General features: G+C 50.3%; 5 protein-coding genes across 8 annotated transcripts in view; 2 read left to right on the top strand and 3 right to left on the bottom strand.

Annotated features, from left to right (window-relative positions):
• Positions 1-3,578, bottom strand: part of LOC126572075 (bifunctional 3'-phosphoadenosine 5'-phosphosulfate synthase 1) — a 4,866-nt gene extending 1,288 nt beyond the window's left edge. The window contains exons 1-2 of one of the 3 annotated variants that reach the window (XM_050231111.1): positions 3,361-3,578; positions 1-889 (exon numbers count right to left, since the gene is read on the bottom strand). The exon at positions 1-889 is cut by the window's left edge and continues 594 nt beyond it. In XM_050231111.1, the coding sequence (XP_050087068.1) occupies positions 1-889; positions 3,361-3,402 (931 nt within the window). In that variant the 5' untranslated portion in view covers positions 3,403-3,578. Of the gene's footprint in view, positions 890-973; positions 1,058-1,845; positions 2,484-3,360 lie in introns of those variants that run through there. The other 2 variants (XM_050231110.1, XM_050231112.1) reach the window with 2 other exon arrangements.
• A 219-nt stretch (positions 3,579-3,797) lies between these two features.
• Positions 3,798-9,187, bottom strand: LOC126572081 (UTP--glucose-1-phosphate uridylyltransferase). 2 transcript variants are annotated; one of them, XM_050231120.1, is made up of 3 exons: positions 8,854-9,187; positions 5,082-5,707; positions 3,798-5,015 (listed from the first exon to the last, which is right to left on the bottom strand). In XM_050231120.1, exons 1-3 carry the CDS (start codon positions 8,875-8,877, stop codon positions 4,130-4,132), a joined length of 1,536 nt encoding a protein of 511 aa, XP_050087077.1. In that variant the 5' UTR covers positions 8,878-9,187; the 3' UTR covers positions 3,798-4,129. The 2 variants fall into 2 exon arrangements, with proteins under 2 accessions (XP_050087077.1, XP_050087076.1); XM_050231119.1 differs by lacking the exon at positions 8,854-9,187 and adding an exon at positions 7,807-8,127.
• A 148-nt stretch (positions 9,188-9,335) lies between these two features.
• On the bottom strand, positions 9,336-9,992 carry LOC126572099 (small VCP/p97-interacting protein). Its single transcript, XM_050231149.1, has 3 exons — positions 9,792-9,992; positions 9,557-9,724; positions 9,336-9,476 (listed from the first exon to the last, which is right to left on the bottom strand). The coding sequence occupies exons 1-3, from the start codon at positions 9,852-9,854 to the stop codon at positions 9,462-9,464; spliced, it is 246 nt and encodes an 81-aa protein (XP_050087106.1). The 5' UTR covers positions 9,855-9,992; the 3' UTR covers positions 9,336-9,461.
• Positions 9,993-10,355: 363 nt separating this feature from the next.
• On the top strand, positions 10,356-11,689 carry LOC126572097 (ATP synthase subunit b, mitochondrial). The gene is made up of 3 exons (XM_050231146.1): positions 10,356-10,517; positions 10,761-11,077; positions 11,140-11,689. Exons 1-3 carry the CDS (start codon positions 10,490-10,492, stop codon positions 11,506-11,508), a joined length of 714 nt encoding a protein of 237 aa, XP_050087103.1. The 5' UTR covers positions 10,356-10,489; the 3' UTR covers positions 11,509-11,689.
• Positions 11,690-11,908: 219 nt separating this feature from the next.
• LOC126571865 (uncharacterized) overlaps positions 11,909-12,500 on the top strand; it is a 1,295-nt gene continuing 703 nt past the window's right edge. The window contains exon 1 of the mRNA XM_050230708.1: positions 11,909-12,500. This exon is cut by the window's right edge and continues 350 nt beyond it. Coding sequence (XP_050086665.1) covers positions 11,909-12,500 — 592 coding nt within the window.

Below are 12,500 nucleotides of genomic sequence, written 5' to 3'. Positions count from 1 at the left end.
CAGACAGCACTATCGGTACGGACTGATTGACACGCAGCGTCTCATCGTCACTGAGCAAACAGTTAAAGTGCAACGCCTGCAGATACTCTTGCTCACGCATGAAACCCTTCAGCGGGTAGGCCCACCCTTCGGCCAGAATCTGCAACCACTGGAGCTCTACCGTGCCTATCGTCAGCGAAGGTAACGTTTTGGCTTCCGTCTCGAGGGCCGCTTTCAGTGCGTCCGACACGAACAGCTCCGGTAGGGGGGCATCTTCCTTGAGAAACTTTGGTATGATCGCTTCATCCTCGAGCAGCTTGATCAGCTGGAGTGTCGATTCGCGCACCGTTAGTCCTTCGGTGCTGACACGCAGATCGGGCGCCTCGGGTGCTTCGTAAGCCTGCGTGACACCGGTAAACCCCTGGATGACGCCCTGGCGTGCCTTCTTGTACAGTCCCTTCACGTCACGCGTTTCGCAAACTTCCAGCGGTGTGTCGATGTAGATTTCGAAAAACTTCAAATCCATATCCTTATGAATCTTGCGCGCCATCTCGCGATCCTCGGCAAACGGTGAAACGAAGCTGCAGATCGACACGACGCCACTGTCGGCGAACAGTTTCGCCACCTCGGCCACGCGGCGTATGTTCTCCTCGCGATCGACCTGCGAGAAGCCCAGGTTCTTGTTCAGCCCCGTACGAATGTTGTCCCCATCCAGCCCGTACGCTGGAATACCCTTCGAGACGAGGTACGCTTCCAGCTCGAACGCGATCGAGGTCTTTCCGGCACCGCTCAGACCCGTCAACCATATCGTACAGCCACGGAAACCACGACATAGCCCCAGGTTCTGTCCGCGAACCTCACGCGACACGTTGTGCTTCTGCTCCGTCACATTCGTCGCCACCTGTAGGCACTGGATAAAAAGGGAAAGAGACGCAGAGAATCAAGAGAAATGTTAGACACAATTGCCCGATCGCCGCTCATTATCTACGCAGACCTCCTCCACTTCTGGCTCCATGTTCTCTAACTGCGCTGATCGTGACGCTGATGATGATGATGATGATCGCGCTACCCTCAAAGGCACACTACGATTAACGAGCGACTTCCTTGTGTGCCGACTTTTAAATACACGGCTGCACTCGTATCTTCCAAGCTGCATTAAGCTCCGTTGAGATAAGTGCTAAACGTTTGCTCCATCGTCACTACAACACGTCTGCGCTACAAATCATTTCGCACACCCCCACCCCAAACGTGTGCGCATTCCAGATCTTCTAGTTAGAAATGAGCTCTTTGTAGACACAAGGTGCCTACAATGCTTAAACAGCTGCCGAGAAGAGATAGTATCCATAAACTGCAACTAGTTTTCTTCTTTGAAATACTGTCTCCGTTTATCCTGCATCATGATCACAGCCCACCGGGGGTTTCCAGGAGACAGAAAGGGGAAGAGGGAAGAGAGACGCGAAAGAAAGAGGTTCATTGACCATCGATGATGTTTTACATAACCAACCTCACCGGGTTGATCCCTTGTTTGAGCGCATAACCGCACGGCCCATGATGGCACACCTTCCCGTGGCCACAACAACTATGCCGTAATCCCAGCCTCAACCAAAGCTTCAAAGCCAACGCAACCCTCCCCCAAAACACACCACTGCGATCGCGTGGTTGATGACCGACGCGAGGTGCTTTGATCCCGAAGATGACTTTTAACATTTCGTCCATTCCCTTCCCAAAGGATCGTCAGCAAATCATAACGAGCGGAGGGAGGGGGTTCAAGTGGAAATCTCTCCTTTCATTTGCATACGGAGTGAAAGTTTACAATGTTCCTCTGAGACAAATTTGCCGGGTTTCGTTACAGGACCGCTGGCTTACCTCTTCCGATACATTTCCGGTGCAATCCTTGTGCTTTCCACAGCGGAATACCTTCTCCGGCAGCACGTGTGCACCATTTATGAGGTTGCGGTTGGGTTCATAGTTTGAATTGCCCAGAAACGAGTTATTGTTGAAGTTGGCCACCTTCCTACGTTTCACAAACATGGTGCTGTTGATGAATTTGCTGACGCACTTTGCTGCAACCGAGAAGTTTTGAACCACACAATCGACGTTACAGTAACGCTAGCAAACAATGAAACGTGTGTCTTTCAAACGCACAATAGTAGGCTGTCGATGAGGAGGCTGTGAAAAGTCCAACGGGCCACCAAATGGTTGCTTAGCGCACAACTGCCGCGAACTTACTGTGGGCGCCCGTGACTCGAAACGTTGGCCAGAGCCCAGAGAGAGAGAGAGACAGGGAGGGAGAAAGTTTGCGCCGCATCCGACGCGCACAACAAATCGAACGAAGGCACTTTCCCCCACAGATTGTCGGTGTTGTTATCAATCGGAGGGGATGCTCGGTTTTCACGCCGATTCCACGCCGATGTGATTCGGAAAATATGGTCAAATGTTTTGAAAACTTGCGACACTGAATTCCTCGGTCACTGATAAAAACACGTTATGGAAACGTAGCACACGGCAGGGCCACACAGGCGACTGAACTGCTGATGATGAATGTAAGGCCTATTTATCGAATCCATCCACCACCGGCAGCGATCGTTTGTCGCGTGATTGTGTGGCGCCACCGCCCCAGCCTTTACCACAAGGAGCATTACCTATGAGGCCCGTGGAGCTGCCTACGCCAGCATTTCCGTATTCGCGAACAGGCCCGGTAAAGTGCTGCCGCTTGTACTTTTACGATTACTGAGCAGCGTAATGAGCGTGCAACGTTCGCAGTGGTGTTGTGATTATGCTACTTCATGCAATTTCTTCTAACGTCTTCGTGTACGAGCCGATACGCGTAATAAAGTAAACCGCAAACCGGTTAAGGCTCTAGAACCGTGGTTCACTTGTGCTCGAGCTCGACCATACGACCGGCTCCATTATCAAGTGTTTCTTGCGTTTCTCCATTCGGCATAATTGCTGACCGAAACCCTTGTATTGCTGCTATGATACGGCTATCTTGCCAATTCAAACAAAAGAGCCCTGTCTTCGGGGACAGGGGACCTCACAGAACCTTTTGTTCGTCATCATGATGATTAGACCGCGCTTATCTGACCGGCTGGCTGGTGCGTACCATATGCTTCTGCATTCAATTTCAATATGCTGATGTCCGAAACAGACCGCGCACGGAATGTTCGGGGTTAAATAGTGGCTCGATCACGTGTTAGCACAATTAACTGGTGCCTGGAATCATGATCATCTTCGGACGAAAGTAGGTCATAGATGGGGGGTTCTCCAAGACTTGTTCTCGATCATTGGGTACTCGTCATGCACCGCTTTCTCCGTTCTACTAAGTGTTGAATGAATAAAGGGGGTAGGAAAGAAAGACGGGTGGGGGTTTGTAGTACTTACTGTTTTCTGTTTTTTCACGGATTTTTCTGGCTCTCCACTCATGATCGATCGATGATTACCGGCGCTGGGGAAACTGGTGGGGGATTCCGGACACTATCAACTGGCACCAATTACTGCGAGCACACACTCCGCACCGTGGCCTATCGGGGATCGCCTGGAATCGAGGGGGGGATTGGTGCCAGCTAGATCATTTGCGAGCGGCAGGACCACAAAACCGGTGTTGGGCAGCATAAAAAAACACGAGCGGGTGGGTGTGGGTGGGAGGAAAGGGGGAGTTTTGTAAACATCCCACTTGACAGCTGTCGTCTCAACTCAAAACGCTCTAAACGCCTTTGGAATAACAACAAAAATATCATCTTTTTAAAACAGGGCCGTTATGTTGGAATTAGGAAAAATTAGAAGCACTAGGGAACAAGATTGACTCGAGTTTCCAGTCGTTAGATTTCACCCATATCTTTATTTTATTATTCACAACTTGTAACGATATGCCGTATTGCAAATTTCTACCTTTTCTTTTAAAATATCATCATTGCTTATCCTGCTGTGCGCATCGAAACCATAAACTAAAATAAAACCACTCTAGGGCTACGATGAAGTGATCGAACCAGCACACACGTTACCTACACTCAATAATCTTAACAAAACAATTCAAAACACGAGAGCTTCACATCCGTCTTGTGGAACTTTCCCAGCTACGCCTTTGCTATCACTCTCATCCCCACTGCACGTTCGCTTTGCGAGTATCTTGGCCGACAAGCTCGTGTTGTGCTTAGTGATCCAGAATGCGCATGTTACCGGATACGATTTTGTTCTCTAGAATGGCCCCGGCAGGAATATCAATTCGGTCTCCATGGTTGGCGATGATGATGACCGTGCCACGCAACGAGACACCCCGTCCGAACGTCACGTCCCCGGAAACGGTCAAATGGTCGAGCTCAATCAAATCCGGAATATTGGCAAACCGGCTAAGGAACTCTTTCACCTTGCTGAAATGATTATCACCCAGCTTCACGAGCGGAGTCGTCGGGAACATACGCTGTGGCGACATCACCAGCGAACCGTACTTCAGACTGTACAGGTTGGACATGACCAGCAGCAGATCGGAGGTTTTCTTCACGGGCAAAAAGCGCGACCGGGGCACATTGATGCCAATGCCACCATCGAAGCACTTCATCGCCGCTCCGACGGCCGTCTCCAGCTGGATCACGCGCATTCCATTGTCGAGCGTCTTGTTGTTCACGATGATTTCCATGTTCATGGTTTTCGCGTTCAGCACACGCTCGATCGATTCTAGGCGCGCCCAGATGTTGTTGGTGTTGAAAAATTTGAACGTTTTCACCGACTTGAAGTCATCCACGTGCTCCTTGGGTACCTGGGCGATTTCCAGCAACCGCAGTTTGTTCTCGTAGTGGATCAGCGTACCACCTTTTACGTCGGCCCGGGTCTTGTCCGTTACCTCCATGACAAACTCGATCGGTTTGTCGCCCTGCCGATCGTCACCGATGAGACGGTTCAAGATTTTAATATCAACCGTCGCTCCCAGATTGTCAATGTTGGACAGGAAGCAGTACTCGCGCCCTTCTTCAATGAATTTCCGTAGCAATCCCGAGTTCTGGAACGATTGGTAGAAATCACCGTGACCAGGAGGGTACCATCTGCAAAAAAAAACAATGATGCATCAGCGTCGACAGTTTGCGATCGCCTGAAATGATGAAACTCACGCTTCAATGTCGTTTTCGATGGAAAAGTCCTTCGCGATCGGTAACAATGAATCGCGACTGATGCGCGGGTAGCAGCTTTGGTTGAACGTATAGATCTGCACCTGAAAGCCCTTGTACTTGCGGATAACTTTCTCCGTGTCTTCGTCCGTGTTGAATGAGTTCATCAGCACGAGCGGAACGTTGGCGTTATAGGTTTTGTTCAAATGTTCAATCTGCTGGACGGTGAGATCGAGGAATGTCAAATCGTTGCGCACAGGGATGACACTCTTCGGACCGTGGCAACCCATCGATGTACCGAGACCACCGTTCAGCTTGACCACCACCAGCTTCTCCAGCATGTCACGAATGTGCGTTTCCTGGGGACACTTCATCGTGGAATAGTCCTTCACCGCGTCCTCGGGCAGCTTATCAATGCGATCCCACTCCACCGAGGGGCCATCCTCTTGCAGGAACCGATGGTACAACGCCTCAAAGCCGCACATTTCCTTCTGCACGATCGTACGCTTCGAGTCCTCTACCGTCTCCAGCAAGTTGTCCAGATCCTTCTTCAGCCGCATCAAGGCATCGCGTTTGGTAGCCTCGTGGAACTCCTTCGTATCCGATGGGACACGTTGGTGGCCACGTACCTGTAAAACGTACCAAACAAAAGAAAAGCAGAACCTTGAATAGTCGAATTCGTATTTAAATTCAGCCAATAACTGCGCCACTCGGAACTGGTAAACTTGTAACGATCGCATAAACCCCATACCCCACCGAATCTATTCATTATCTCTAGGTCATCATTATGGCCACGCAGCGTCATGGCCTTCGACAAGGCTAATTTAGAATGTCATCTAAGCTCATTGAACTCCAAAGTATCCGGTTTGGGTACGTGAAACGTTATTAACTTCTAGCGCGCTAGTCATTGCCGTCAGTCGTTGCCGCGGGGATATTCTGTCCACTTTGGGTGACTCTACGACATGGCGCCAGTCAGCAGTCGTCCAGGTCCAGATTGAAGTCGTTGATAGCTGAACCGTCGATGCTGCCCGAGTGGCAATGGAACCGCGCGCGCGCTCGCAACTTGTTCTCTTATTTCACGGACTCGAAACCTTCGAAAAAAAAAGGTCAGGTGCAGGGGGTAATGCAGCGGACAAACGACCTTCGCGCTATTACGCAACGATAAACAGATATGTTTCCCATCATTCAATCTCATCTATGCCGGGCAATCACAAACGCAACGCACCTCCTCTGCCACTGCCACCGCCACCTCACCGGTACCACCGGAGCACGAATTGAGCATTTTAAAATGCGTCTTCCCTCCATTGACTATGCCGTCCGCCTTGGTGTCTAGCACGACGCACGAGCTCTGAAGTCCCACCAACATCACAAACGGCGTTCTCGCTGCTTTACGCGTTCGCGGTGGTTCTAGTCTGTGTTCTCCCACAGCTAAAGATTCTCCAGCATCCGCGTTCACGACGTTATGCTCGCCGGAAGCCGAATAGAATGGAACAGAACAGCCAACGCGTGGAACCAACGCAAGATCTCTAAGCGAACTGAGCTGATAGTGGGGGGTTGCGGTCTTATTTAAACTTTTATCGACAACCAACCAACCAACATCCCCTACTCCGTGTATGATCTCACTTGATCTGGCTGGCTACTTAATGCAGAATGAAATGTAGAATGCTATCGAAGGTTCTACTGTTCGGTGCCGTTCTTAACCTAGCACAACAAGAATCGAAGAGTTCTAGTGCCTAACTAGAACAGGTTTAACCCAAAAAAAATGATGGATTACTGTAATGAAACAAAACCTACATTTCTAGATTCCGTATCCGGTTTTAAGAACGTAACTATTTTTCATTCTGTCTCGTCAAAAACCGATGATTAATGGTTGCCAAGGGACTGATGGCGAATTTGAATGGTGGTCTCCCTTTCAAATTAGTAGGCTGCGGTTTCAAATGGTTTGCCCATTCCATCGACGGAATTTGTGTCGTTTGACGATTTTACGAGAACTTGTGGAGCGATTAAGAACAAAATATGTCGACGCAACGCCGCAAAGCACTAAGGTGCACTATCAAGAGGATGATTTTGCAAATATTTCAGCACGTTGTCCACACTACCAAGCTGCGTTATCTCTCGTAGTCTCACGTGCCCCGGCATGCGCTCCATAATCTACTACGTGTCTATCCGCCTTGGCAAGGACAACGAAAGAAAAAAGTAGTAAACCATCATTAATGGAATCGTTTTCGGTTCCGATTAAATCGAAGATCCGATTACGACAATCGGAATGTTTGGGGGCTGATAAACTTCTCCTCCTTCTCAACCTCCTAGCCGAATATTGGAGCCATGTGGAGGTTCAGCAGAAATCCGATATTCGAAAACCATATGTTGAAAACTGCCTCTCGCTCATTCGCTGGCCACAGTAATAAAGGTTCGAGATAATGCGTAAGCGTTTTTTCCATGCTTTTTTAAGATTAGGAAGGGCGCACGGTAGAGGGATCCGAGTGGCTGAGTCTTATCTGACGACAGGACGCCAGACGCCATCTCCCAAGGGGTGTGACTTTCATTTGTTCTTCACACGACGCACGCCGTGGACACCGCAGATCGCACAATCGCACGCTGGCAACCTCGGGACTAGCTTAAAGGTCACACGATGCGATTCTTTGCAAATTTGGCCGCATCGCTCGTTAGGGTGGGGGTTCAATCGCGATCCACGAGACAGCTCCTCGCGATCGTCACCGATACTCACGCTCAGCAGTAAATCGATGGCGCCGGTCATGCTGGTGGACTCCCTGCTTCGGTGCGAGCGACAATTCCCGGGGGTCAATTAGGGCTTATGCTTTTTCCGGTCTTCTGCCTTCTGTGCCGTTAATAACGGCCACTTAAGCGAAACAGGCGCGACACGCAGGTAGACAAAAGAACGTGGTCGTGTGGATCACTACTGGAACGTGGTCGCTGGATGTCGTATATCGCGGGGTTCGGTGGTCGTGCGGGTCTGGCCGGGTTCGTGCGCCAGCCGTACCGGTCTGGCCCTTAGTTGGAACGGAACTGGCGCGTACGGGACAGTGTGTACTTCCAGTAAGCGCCAAAGCCAAATCTCATACACGACATGATGATGATACGACGACAACGGCGGCGGCGACGATGACGACGACGACGACGACGACGAGTGCCACTTGCCACGGGTAGGATGATAACACATCATCGGGCCTGTTAGCCAACGAAACGGCTGTGCAACTAATCAAAACCCTCTCCCAAACATGTGGGCTCCTCGTACGTTGCAGGCCACCCTCCGTCCTGGGCTATCATTCTGAATGGTGCAGTTGTAGAATAGTTGTAGAACCGTGGACCCTCTTGTTTGTAAATATGACCAGCGTGTCTTTCGCCTGTCCTCCACGGCCGGCGCTCCCGGCAATGGCAATCCAGCAGAATGTTTGAACAGAAATCAAACAAACTTGAGATGCTTCCTGAAGTATAAAACGTTACATAAACCAGCCTGGTGGATCTAGTCGGTCCACAAGCCCCTCCGGCGATGGCTCCGGGGCCATAACATTTACCCGCGTAGGTGTTATAAATGGCCAATTACAAAACGGAGAAAACTGATATCATATTTATTACTACCGTCGTACGATCCGTTGCCCGATCCGTACTGTACTGAAGTAGTATCCCAAGGTCGGCCAAGGTCATCAGTATAGCTAGTGTGCGCCTCATCGCGCCTACTATCATTCCCCCGTAAACTCGCAAAACAATAATGGGGCTCATCATGAGAGCGATCGCTTATCTTATCAAAGCTTACCTTTTCGCTTGGAATATTCAGCATTTTATAATCGCGACCCTGGTGGCGCTTCTTCTCCGCTCAACCGAATCACGCCCGGCACCGAGAGGAACGATCTGTTTGGGGGGGGGGGGGGGGGACGATGACGGTGAAATTGGGTTCTGTTCGAATTGCACAGCACCGGGGACACACTAGAGCAAATAGAGGTCCACGGAATAATTCGCGGCAATCACGGTATCGTGGACGACACTTTTCCCTCGAACGCACTTCTGCACAGATTTCTTCACGGTCGTCTGGCGCTCGTCGGACCACCTCGCACAAAAACCGCACTGACGACAGCCGCGACCAACAAAAAAGATCTCGTCTTTTGACAACTCGCTTGTGGGTGGAGTGCGAGGGGGTGAGCTCGGGGGTGACAAACACGCACGCACTCGTGTTAACCAAGGGGAAGGGGGTGGGTGGCTTATCAGTAAAACCGGGGGGCAGGGCCCGGAGACGAAACGAATTTGAAAAGATTTTCATTTATTACAGAACACAAACTAACAAACACATAATAGACAAACATAACATAATGAAGAAAATGATTCGCTTGAATTCACACGCATTTTGAGGAGCCAACAAGTCGTCCTTCAATCTTGCTGCCACTGGAAATTGCACAAGAGAAAAAGCCGAAGCGTTAACGATGCAAAAGGAATTAAAACAACGGATCCAATCCGGGGCCTACCTTGAGGGTGGGCTGGTTGCCCATTCGGGCCGCTTCTTGTTCGCGCCTTTCCAGATCCTGGGCCCGTTGCTGCTGCCGACGCACCTTGTCCAGATCTTTGATTCCGCGAGATTCCTGTTCGATTCTGCGACGTTCAGCGGCCTCACGCTGCTGTTGCCTTCGTGTTTCCTGCGTAAACCGGAACAGATTTCTCCGGTGAAAGTTCCCAGCTAATAGGACCTCTACATTTACTTACAATATCCGGTGAGATCAGTTCTTCTTCCGACGATCCCCCGAAGCAGGACGAACATAAACCCATGATGGGACAGCAGATTCAAGGACGAAGGAACCGAATAGCAGATCGAACCCTTTTGGATCGCAGAAGCACTTGTGGGATTTCGGTCACGCAAACATCCAGTCTCGGGTTCTAAAGATCCACTCGCAACAATTTTGAATAAATAAGGACCTCTTACTAAATGCCGTTTAGGGAGTATTAGCACATGCTAGGGTCTAGAATTTTAAAAAATCTCGTTCAGAACTTCCGAGGACTTCCTGTTTTTTGTTTGGAGTTTTGTTTGGGGCAGCAATTCTAGCGGAGTAACGGGTGAGATGGATGCTTATAAGTCGCTTACTGGTCTTTGTAGTTTCCCACCTTTTCCACTCAAATTAATTTTATGAAACAAACCTATCTGCAGTGCGTTTTATCTAGTTAATTTCCCAAAAAGGAGGTATTTTCACAGCCAGCATTTTTCAATTTTTCCGATCCCGGTTCTTCTGTCTCTTTCCCTCCGCCTGTGGCCACTTTTATGATCCGGGTGTTAACGGGGGGAGGTGCTGTCAAAGCAAACGTCACAGGACGACCAAAATCCTCCATCTCCATCTTCGGCGACCGATTCTGAAAAAGTTCTTCGATTTTCGCACGGCTCGTCTCGGATTTTCCTAAAGCGAACGAAAATGCTTTCCCGGGCGGTGCTTTTGTCAGGTAAGCAAACGAACGATTAGCGGCAGCCTTCTAGATTCGTGGAACGGTTTTCTGTGGGCATCCGCGGCCAGCACCGCGTTTATGTAATCGCCAAATCTGTCAAAAGCCGCGGAAATCTGCGGAAAACAGCGAGGGAAAGATGTGGGAGGAGCAGGAGGTGGAGGAGGATTGTGCAACAAGGAACCCCTGGAAGGATCTCTTCTTGTCCGCAGGTGGATTGAAATGTTCTTCTTGACTTTACAGCGGCCAAGCAGCCTGCCGCACTCGTCCTGGCTCGTGGTGCTGCCAGCCAGACTGCGAACCGTCCGCAGCGCCCGGAGCAGGGTGGCAAAGTTCGTCTCGGATTCCTGCCGGAGGAGTGGTTCACCTTCTTCTACAACAAAACTGGCGTCACGGGACCGTACGTCTTCGGCGCCGGTATGCTGACCTATCTCTGCTCCAAGGAAATCTACGTCATGGAGCACGAATACTACAACGGTCTCTCGCTAGCCATCATGGTTGTGTTTGCCGTCAAGAAGTTCGGTCCGGCTTTGGGCGCCTACCTCGATAAGGAGGTCGACGTAAGTAGCCCCTGATGCGGTCATCCGGTCCATCGGTTCTTACGTCTTCCGTTCCGTTGTAGAAAATCGAAGACGAATGGAAGGAAAGCCGCGAGAGCAACATCCTGCAGTTGACGCAGGCCATCGAGGATGAGAAGAAGGAGCAGTGGCGCGCCGAGGGCCAGACGATGCTGATGCAGGCAAAGAAGGAAAATGTGGCGCTGCAGCTGGAAGCCGCGTACCGCGAGCGTGCCATGAACGCTTACCGTGAGGTGAAGAAGCGTCTGGATTACCAGGTCGAACGCCAGAACGTGGACCGTCGCATCTCGCAGAAGCACATGGTTGACTGGATCGTGAACAATGTGGTCAAATCGATCACGCCCGATCAGGAGAAGGAAAACTTGAACAAGTGCATTGCTGACCTGAGTGCGTTGGCTGCCAGATCAAAGTAAATGCTATCCTTTTGTTTCCGTTCGTACCGGACGGGGGTGGCTCATGGTGCGAAGATTTGTTAGAATGTGCAACTGATGAAACCGGAACCTATCCGCCAGGGTAGACGCCGTTTATCGATGTAGCTCCCACAGCAGCAGCAACAGCAGCGTGTACAAGTAATAAACGATATCGATATTCGAACGCGCTGTATCCTTTTGCCTTATCTTGATCCCAACTGATGGGCGTGCTGGTGATGATCCATCGACACGCATCTCATCAATAATGAATCAGAAGCTGGCCCTGGTCACACCTGCAAGGTTGACCTTAGGTCTATCATCACTTGTCGTTTGTCCGTGAAGTGTGAAAATGGGTGTATGGAGTGCTTGCGCGCAGAGCCTAAAGGCTTCAATGAAACCGACCATGTGGAGAGATAACATGATGTTCTGGGAACGCATCTGTTGCCCGAAACAATCGACTATACCGTTTTGGGTCATGTTTCTCAGCTTCTTCTTGCTAGAGATTGTCGTGCTGACGACTTCGCTCATCGTCATTCCGTCGACGATGAAAACCAATTCGCCCCTGCTGGACAGTGGCTTGCCGGCCATACTCCGTATCTCATCCTGGGGAGCTATCATTAAGCTGTCGCACATGTTTTCCCAGCGCCATCGTGTATGGAAAGTGTCGTTCGGATTGCAACGGTTCGATAGCATTTTGCAAAAGCTGGACTTTCGTTTGCACAACGAAGAGATGAACTATTGGGTGATCGTTTGGACTATTGAATTACTGTTGGGGACGATTTGCCTCAACGCAACCGGCATCATCTTCGGTGGCATGATCTTCAACTACGGCACCCTGATCCTGCTGATTGTGCTCATGAACATCGCCAATCTCCCGTACACCATATTTTTGATCTGGTTCATCGTTGGTGAGTTGTGCGTTTGGTATCGCATCAAAATGCTGTCCACGTTGTTGCAAAATGGCCGACAAGCAGCGCTGACCAGTGACCGGAAGG

The sequence above is a fragment of the Anopheles aquasalis genome, chromosome 2 (genome assembly GCF_943734665.1).
Source record: "Anopheles aquasalis chromosome 2, idAnoAquaMG_Q_19, whole genome shotgun sequence".
Taxonomy (NCBI): Eukaryota; Metazoa; Arthropoda; class Insecta; order Diptera; family Culicidae; genus Anopheles; species Anopheles aquasalis.
The sequence above is the reverse complement of the archived record's forward strand: the minus strand, read 5'-3'. Positions and strand labels throughout refer to the sequence as shown.